Genomic DNA, 8828 nt, shown 5'->3' on the forward strand with positions numbered 1-8828 from the left:
CTCTCTCTTTCTCTCTCTCTTCCTTTTTTGAGATGGGGTTTCTCTGTGTCACCTGGTTGCCCTGAAATTTCAGTCTATAGACTAGTCTGCCAACCAGCTGTTTACCTCTTGCTTGGCTAAGGGGTCTCGTCTTCGTGTCTCTAATGTGGGGGCCACATCCTCGTGTTTGTCTGTGGCCCTGTTTGCTGCGGTATGAGGACAGCTCGGGGTTGGGTGTACAAGGTAGAAGGAGAGAGCAGACTGCTGGCTCTTCCAGCCCAGCTAGCTGCATTTACCTGTCATACTCAGAAGTGGAGCTAACGAGAGACCTCTGCATAGAAGCCATGTCTTGGGATACTGGTGGCTGGAAGCACCACCTACCCCTTATCCCCTGAACCCCATGGGAGGACAGGTGGCGAGCAAGTCCCCGTGAGAACACAACCCTGAGCACACTCGCAGAAAACAGAGGCCAGTTAAACACGGCTCTGCTGCAAGTGTGGCTCTGGTCCTGGTGTGGACTTTGGTGGGGGGGAGCATGGTGCAGATCTCTCGGGAGCCCACTTGACTCCAGCCCTCGGACACTGTCTCCTGCACCGGGACTGATAAGGTTATTGAAGATGGCCATGTTAATCATCTGGTATGCTTATATTATCATGGTGCTCAGATGAAATGCCCGAGTGTCCGACCTGAGGGTCTGAGGCCCTACGATGTGCCCAGCACATGGAGTCAGACAGCGGCTCCCAACGTAGTGGTCACTGGAAACCCCGGTGCTGTCCCCTCGCTGTCCCTCCGAAGTATCTGTAGGCACCAGGGCAGAGGTCATTAGCCGCTGGCTTGGGAGGCTCAGCGTGTCCCATGGAAAGTGTCCCTGCCAAGTTGGGCGCCTCACGATTTCCTCTGCTGAGGGCTGGACAGCAGACTGGGAAACATCCCGACTTATTTCAGTAAGCTCGCAGCCAGCCCCTCCCTTCCTCCTGGTTTGTAGTTGTTTGTTTGAACTTGAGACTTCCTGAAGCCTGGAAGGTGTTTCTGCCCGGAGCAGCTCCCTGACATTCACAGCTCTGTCCTCACAGCCCCTGTCTAAGGAAGGAAGCGAGCAGGACTCACATACAGATGGGCGGGCTCAGCCATTCTCACTTGGTCTCCAGCAGCGGAGGCATCCTGCACCCTCGGCCTCCGTCTGCTAGAAGAGCAGCAGGTGTGGAGCCTCTGGCTTGGGGACCGAGGGAGGCTGGGAACCCAGGAGGCCATTTGACCCCATTCTTTCTCATGACTCAGTAAAACTCAAGGTCAGCAAGGGACGTCAGGACCTGTTCCTCGTGACAGCTCAGGACCAGGTGTGTCCTGCAGGTCGCTGGTGCCTCCACAGTGTCTGACTGCCCTAGTGAAGACCTGTAGGCCTTGGGAACCTCAGGGCTCTTTGGGCTGACAAGTGGTCCTGAGAAGTCACTGCGCCTTTGCATCAGAGATTCAACCGTCAGGAGGGCAACGCAATGGCAGAAAAGGGTGCGTCCCGAGGGGCCGGGCGGCGGTTCTGGTCACTACCAAGGAAGCGTCGGGGAGCACCAGGGCGCCACAAGCCAGGTAAGTCAGGAGGAATGACACCTCCCTGGGGACTTAGGACAAGTGTCCCCTCTAGACAGGAACTTTCTTGTGATGATTCAACATTTCAAAATATAATGAGCGGTACTTGCAGGACCCTTAAAAACATCTGGTGAGCTGTCGGGTGTCCTGGCTCAAAGCAAAGATGGTCTGGGGGTGGAGTCTGGCTTCATCTGAACTTCCTCTGTCTTCTGGCCTGAGGGCCTGGCTCAGAAGTTGTGGTAGTGCGAGTCCTGGGCAGACAGTGAGGACATGGCCATGGTGCAAGGTCTGGAGGGCCAGTAGGGCTTGCTCCCAGGTTGAACAGGCCATCCAGGTCCCCAGCAGCCCTAATGTCACAGTGGCTATATCCCACCCCCCCACCCCCTGCCCCAAGCCCAGTTCAGTTTTTCTTTGGAGCAGCACACTTGTTCAGCCGGTTTAAATTCCCAATCTCAGACTAATGTTTTACAAATTAACATCCAGGGAAGTAGGGCTGTTCCAGTTGCTGGAGCTGAGCTGGAGCAGTGCCTGCAGGCTGAGTTCTGGTCCTGGCAGAGAACACAGACTCTCTGCCCCCAGGAGCCTGGGAACCCAGGTGTTGCCAGGGCATTCGGGGCTGCAGTGGTCTCTGACCTCAGGCTCAGTAATTCCCGGAGCATCACTGTGTCACACTGTGGACATAAAGGACCAGCGCCTCCTGGTGTCCATCTTAGATTTGCACACGCAGTCCACTAGGCGCTAGCCTGTTAGCACCTCAGGCTGCAAAGGAGGGACAGCCATTTGGGGGTCCATGATCTAAAGTTCATCCTATCTTCCACCCCAGGATTCAGCTCCTGAGGTTGCCTCATGAATCAGTATGGACACACCTCAAGGGTGGGTATGGCAGGTATCCCTAACATGGTGGGTCAGGCCAAGCCGGCTAGATCGGCACAGATAACCTGGGTTGAGGTACCAGGTCCCTAGGCACCTTATCAAACCCTCTGACATCTGCCCAGCCCAGTGTCAGGGAAGAGCAGAAAACTGGGGTGTGACAGAGGTCAAGCTAATCCTGGCACCTGCTAGGTGCATCCCAGGGTGCTCAATGCCCTCTTTCCAGCAGCTCCCACCTTCAGGCCCTAAACATGGATTTGAGGAGACTCTCCAAACACCTCCTCGCAATATGGGGTATTCTGGGCCACGCTTGAGATTACTCAAATATTCACTAGTCCTGGGCCACCAGCACCACCTGTCTGGTTTGGCTGTTGAAGGTGTTGATTGATATCCATTTTGGGGTGCCCTCCTGGCTCTGGCTCCCCATCTGTGTCTCAGTGGAGTCTGTCTGATGAGCTCCCCCTCACCCCCCGTGCAAGTGTATCTTAGACAGGTGCAGCTCTGTGCAGTCAGATGGCACTGGCAGGTGTGGGGCAGCAGGTGCTGCTGGGAGCAGGTGCTGCTGGGAGCAGGTGCTGCAGCTCACTGGGTGCAGATCGGGTCTACAGCAGTTCAAACAGCCAATAGCTTGCTTGCTCAGGCTGAGCACCTGTGCAGGCAGTAAACCCTGGAGTCCATTTTTCCATGTGACATGGCTATTTGAACATGAAGCCTTTCTAAGGGCTCGCAGCCATCTACTTATGTGTCATCAGAGGTGAAGTTGTGACTAGTGCTGTGGACACAGAATTAGAGCTATGAGAAAGGGCAGGTGACGGGGATGCCATGTCATGAACAAAGGGTGAAGAGGAGTGAGGGGCAGGTTGTCTGGACTGGCGAGGGACCTGGGAAGAGCTGCTCCTCTCATCACAGAAGTCCATGGGGACTATTTACTAGAGATTAGTAGAACGTTTCACTTTCGTGTGGCAACCCTGGACCATGGCAGCAGACTTGATGTCATTCTAAATGGGAAGAGAAAGGCCCATAGAGGGCCAGAGACACAGGTGCCCACCTCAGCAGCATGGCTGCCAGAGGCTGCCTTTGCCGAGGGCATGGGAGGGACACTCTGCCAGCCACCCCCATTAAAGCACTGTGGACCCTCTTTCATTGACACTTTTTGATGAACAATGGAACAGTTATGCCTTAAGTGCCATACAGTGGAGGGGGCACAGGGGCAGCGTGGAGCTCTGGGCCCTGGCACCACAGCCTTGGTTTGGGGAGGCGTTTCACTCGCCGTTTGATGCTGACTAGATTCCCTCCTCTGGCTGTGGCGCTGCCCTTCACAAGCTCAGTAAGTCAGAGTGAGGCCCCAGCTGTACACTCCATTCCCTGACACCTCCATGCTGGGCTGGGCTGCAGTGGTGGTCGGGAGCCCCACCCAGGGCAGACAAACCTGCGAGCATGGCCTCTTGACAGTTAACTATCACCCATCGCCTGAATGCTGATCAGGACACAGTCCTGTGATCTGTGACACCTTGTGGCCTCCTGCAGCTTCTCAGTGCTGCTAGGCCCTATCTGCCCCCAAACCCCCACCCCCCTGCACACGTATCCACCCAGCATGCGCTAGTCTCTACACCGCAGTGCGCAGACCCTCAGGCCCTGCTGCTGTTTCCACTGGGCCGAGCAAAACTCAGGCCCAAGGTAAAGCATGAGTCACCACCAGCCTTCCCTCACCTCTTCCCTGTGGTAAATGATAGTGTGGGGGTAAGTGTGGCTAAAGGTTATAATTTACAGATAAACCCGAAGTGGAGTGTTATAATTTCCCGATAAACCCGAAGTGGAGTGTCATCAGTTTATCCAGAAGTTAGGGTTCATCAGCCTTATTTGGGACACTGGAGAGCAGAGCCCCATAGCACAGGGGCAGGTGTTCCCCTGAGAACCTGTCTTATTAGGAATCCAGACAGCCTCTCTGTAAAAACATGTTTGGGGTTGGCACAGACAGTTTAAACAGAGCCAGAACTAACTCAACGGAGCAAATAAAGGCCTGTGAGTGAAGACGGCTCAGCTGCGTAAGCCCGAAGACCAGAGTACGGATTTCCAGAACCCACATAAAAGCCAGGCAGGCATGGTGGCTGCCTGTAACCTGAGCACCTGGGGTCGTAGCAAAACAAACAAACAAAAACCAAACCAACAAACAAACAATCTAAACCAAAGACTCGATGCTTTGGTGAGCCTTGTAGGCAGCACCATCGGACACAGTGGCCCTGCCTCACGATGTAGCAAGAGACCCTTCCTCAATAAAGTGCAGATCAATGGAAGGAAGTGCTCTGTATCCACCTGTGGCCTCTGAGCGTACTGGCAAGCACACCGGAACACGTGCACACATGCACACCATACATGCAAAAATGCTTCAAAGATGTTTGGGGTGCTTGGGCGATGTTGATCACTTGTTTGAGCTTCTGGAGAATGAGGCTCGAGGTGGGAAATGGACGTAAAGTCAGGTTCAAAGGAAAACTGTTCTACAAAGAGTTTTGGGAGAATCCTTCCTTCAGCACTTTACACACATTTGTAAGAATTCTCAATCAATACCACGTTTGGAATTTCTTTCTTTCTTTAAGAAAATTAGCACTCCTAGGTTGATGCTCCATGGCAGCCAGCTAGAAATAGTAAGAGCTGTGTGTTCAGTAGGATTCCATCCAAGGTCACGCTACGGTTAGTGTTGCTGTTCAGGAGGGCCCCCACTGCAGGCTAGGACCACACATGTCCCCAATGGTTGCTATGAGACAGGTGACCTTCGTACACCAGATGCACAGGCCACTGAGCTGAAACTCTTCCTGCTCAGCCCAGACTCACCATGTTTGTAGAAGACAGACATATTATTGAAATCGGGAACATCCAGTGTGAGGCTAGACCACTGGTGCAACGGTCCTGCCCATAGGCATTTATGTCCGCACTCCTGGCTTCCACGCTTCAGAAGTCAGAGGCAGCAGAAGGGTGTGGCCATCCTGCTCTAACTCTAAAGCCAGCTTGCAGGGGACTGGGAGGTGGGAGGAGCCTCCTGTTTGATTTATTGGGCTTTTGTTCACAGGGGAAACACTGGTGAGAGACATTTCCTCACGGTGCTCCTAGAACTTGTTCATAAGAAGGCGTTTCCTGCTCTGAGGAAATCTGGGGATTGTTATCATTTTTAAAATTTCAGGCATCTTGGTTGAAGGTAGTAATTTTGTGATAACTAGATATGGACGCTGTCGGTTTAGCGAGAGCTGGGAAGGACCTCCGGACCAGCTAACTTCCCTGGCCACTGGCCACTACTTGGCCTAGACTGAGGCCAGTGCCAGGCTGGAGAGGCCCAGAGACCCCATTCTACCTGTGCTGGGGTCCTTGCAGGCTGTCTTTGGGATTTCTGGGTTCCCGGTCTCTGTGGGGTCCCTATGTGTTGTCTTGGGGGAGGGGGCTGCATGCCTGTGGAGTCTCTGCTCTTGAGGAATGTGGAGGTAAGGGCTCACACCTACACAGGCCCTGCACTGCCACAGTGTGGATTTGCTCACCTTGGGGAACCGGTGTCCTTGACACCCCCTGGTGGAGGCTGCCAGTCACTAGATTGGAACTCTCTATGTAGTGGGGGCCTCACTGTGTTCTGCTGTTCTGGAGTTCATCCTTGCCTGCATCCCTAGGCAGAGGCAAGGTTTCCGACTGCGCCGTCCACTGAAGCTTCATCTACCTGGTTGGGTCCTGACCCTGTTGGAGTACATGGCTGTGTGAGCATGTGCTCTGATGCCTGTGCTGTCTGCAGGCTGGATGGGGGCTATTCTTTGTATACCAAGCCCTAATATGAAATGAAATACTGGGGAAATGAAGGGACCAGACAGACCCCTGCCCTGCCCCCGGCAACACACGTGCGTGCACACACACACACACACACACACACACACCTGTCTGTTCTTCCTATAATGAACGAGGCTCAAGCCGATGCTGCAGCCTCTTCCTTGGACACCAAGGAGCCCTCCAACCTCTTGCTAGTATGCTCTGCTGATCCTTCTCGCCTCCCCACCCTGGGAATGGTGACTCTTTTTGTCCATCACCATAAGTGGAAGCTGTCCCCAGTTGAGTCCCTGTGCCTCACACCGGCAAGAATGGCTTGATTGTTTTTCTCCCAAAGCTGCTTGCGGGCTGCTTCAGCCTGGAGTCCTGTGTAAATATGCAGGGTAGAGTGAGGAGGGGATGTTAGCCTTGTGAGAGTAATTACCTTACTTACAGTGCTCGGTCCTGGTTAATGGTGAAGTGAAAGTGAAGCTTGAACACTGCTGCGGTTGGTCGCTGAGTGCAGTCAAGGGCTCAGGGTGCCTGGGGAACACGGGCACAGGCAGGCAGCCATGGCACACAGACGGCCTGTCCGGATTTCTGTGGCGGAGATGAAACGCTACTACATGTACTCCGAGTGGTGCTCCTGGCTACACTCTCTGGCTGAGGGTGAGTCCTGGGGTCCTCCGAGGGAGTGGGCACACTGGGCAGCTTGGGTGTTCCGTGGCTCTATTTTGTTGATGAGAGAAGTGGTCTCCTGGGTTCCTGTGTCCCCTTGGGCTTGAGGCCACTAGGGTGGGACCCGGAACACATGAGTTCCCAGCCCGAGGTTACCACTGGATTATTTTGCGGCATTGGCTACCAAGAGTAAACAATGTTTTCAGACTGGCAAGTATAGGAACTCCTACATGCCACCAAGCTGCTTTTGTGACTGGCAATTCGGGGAGCTACAAGACCATGGAGCATCTGTCAGAGCATCCGGAGGGTCCTTCCCTTAGCCTTGAGCTCAACATCCTGCAGACAGAGTGAGCATCACTTTTCTCTTTCTGGCCTGATCCCATCTTGTCTGTGTGATGTGGGCCTGGGATCTTTGGAGGTTAGAGGATGGGCCATGGCTGGCATTTGACAGAGTTCATTTTTGCTTGTGGTATAACAGCTGAGACGGTAGAGAGAAGTGGCTGCCAGAAACGCTGCTCAGGGCCTGAACATGCGGGAAGTAAGAGAGAAGGCTCAGCAGAGATGGCCGCTGTCAGTCCTGTGCATACTCAGCCCCGCCCCCAGTGCTCTTCTGTGCGTTTTGTGGCTCTGGCCACGTCTCCTAAGAGGAAAGGAGGGTGTTGAAGATGCTACTGTGGCTACGGTGGCACTTGCAGGAGAGGCTCAGGAGGGGACATATATCTCTCTGCCACAGAGCATATTGCTCATGAGTGCAGGCTGACCATATACAGTCCCTGGTGACATGTGGAGTCAGCCAGCTTGAAAGAGGGCATGGAAGGGTGGTGGGTGGTGTAGATGAGGCCTTCCCATTCGGTACCACAGCTGGAAGGGACATCTGTGTCAAGACTGGGGCTCTGTGGATGGGGTCCATACGCCAACCAGCTCAACTGTGAAATTTCATCTGTGTTTGTAAAATAGGAATGCCCTTTCTTTCTGGAAATGGGGAGTTGTGGTCTCTGTGGATAGAACTCTAGGTTGGATGAACAAGCCCATGTTTGGACACAGAAATCTTAGATGCTTGACAGAGACCACCATGGGTCTATGATGTGAGATTACCTTAGCAACCATCCATGGGGTTGAGAGGTCTGTGGATGATGGGGTACCAGAGGCCAACGGTGTCAAAAGCAGAGGCGGGCATGATGTCTACTCAGCGTGTAAAGGTCACAGTGTGCCAGCACCCTCACAGAGCTGCCCTGCTGCTGCGGGGACATTCACAGAGGGATATGCTGCCACCCAGGATCCCTGAAGCATGGAGTTCCTTCAGAGCCTCCCAGGAACAATGTCTAAGCCAGTGGTTGTCAACCTTCCTAATGCTGTGACCCTCAATACAGCTCCTCATGGTGGTGACCCCCAACCATAAAATCATTTTTGTTGGTACTTCATAACTGTAATTTTGTTTGACATATAATATAAATATCTGTGTTCTCTGGTACTCTTAGGCAGCCACTGGTGAAAGGGTCATTCGACTCTCAAAGGGGCCAGGACCCAGAGGTTGAAAATCACTGGTCTAAGCTGACAGTAGGAGGTACAGGCCTGGCTGCCTGCAGCCCCTTGTGTGGCCGCTTTGGAGCATGGCCAGGTTCCCTCACATCTGCATGGATCACCAAGGGATGCTAGCACAGGACTTTCTGTCTGTGCCAGTCTTCTCTTTGTTTTTCTGTGAAGTCCAGCTTCCCCTGTGGTTCCCAGTGCTCACATGGCAGTAAAGCCCACAGAAATGCTGCCTGCCTCAGAGCAGGGGTGCCTCAGAGCAGGGCTGCCTCAGAGCAGAGCAGGGCTGCCTCAGAGCAGGGCTGCCTCAGAGCAGAGCAGGGGTGCCCCAGAGCAGAGCAGGGCTGCCTCAGAGCAGGGGTGCCCCCGAGCAGAGCAGGGCTGCCCCAGAGCAGAGCAGGGGTGCCTCA

General features: G+C 53.9%; 1 protein-coding gene across 11 annotated transcripts in view; it reads left to right on the top strand.

Annotated features, from left to right (window-relative positions):
* The window catches only part of Mcf2l (MCF.2 cell line derived transforming sequence like), a 156766-nt gene that overhangs the window by 63538 nt on the left and 84400 nt on the right, over window positions 1-8828 (top strand). Inside the window, exon 1 of one of the 11 annotated variants that reach the window (XM_031339095.1) lies at window positions 1132-1563. The exons of 9 other annotated variants lie outside the window; for them this stretch is intronic. In XM_031339095.1, coding sequence (XP_031194955.1) covers window positions 1473-1563 — 91 coding nt within the window. In that variant the 5' untranslated portion in view covers window positions 1132-1472. Of the gene's footprint in view, window positions 1-1131; window positions 1564-8828 lie in introns of those variants that run through there. One more of the 11 variants, XM_031339107.1, reaches the window with a different exon arrangement.

Source organism: Mastomys coucha, unplaced genomic scaffold (assembly GCF_008632895.1).
Source record: "Mastomys coucha isolate ucsf_1 unplaced genomic scaffold, UCSF_Mcou_1 pScaffold22, whole genome shotgun sequence".
NCBI classification, from domain to species: domain Eukaryota; kingdom Metazoa; phylum Chordata; class Mammalia; order Rodentia; family Muridae; genus Mastomys; species Mastomys coucha.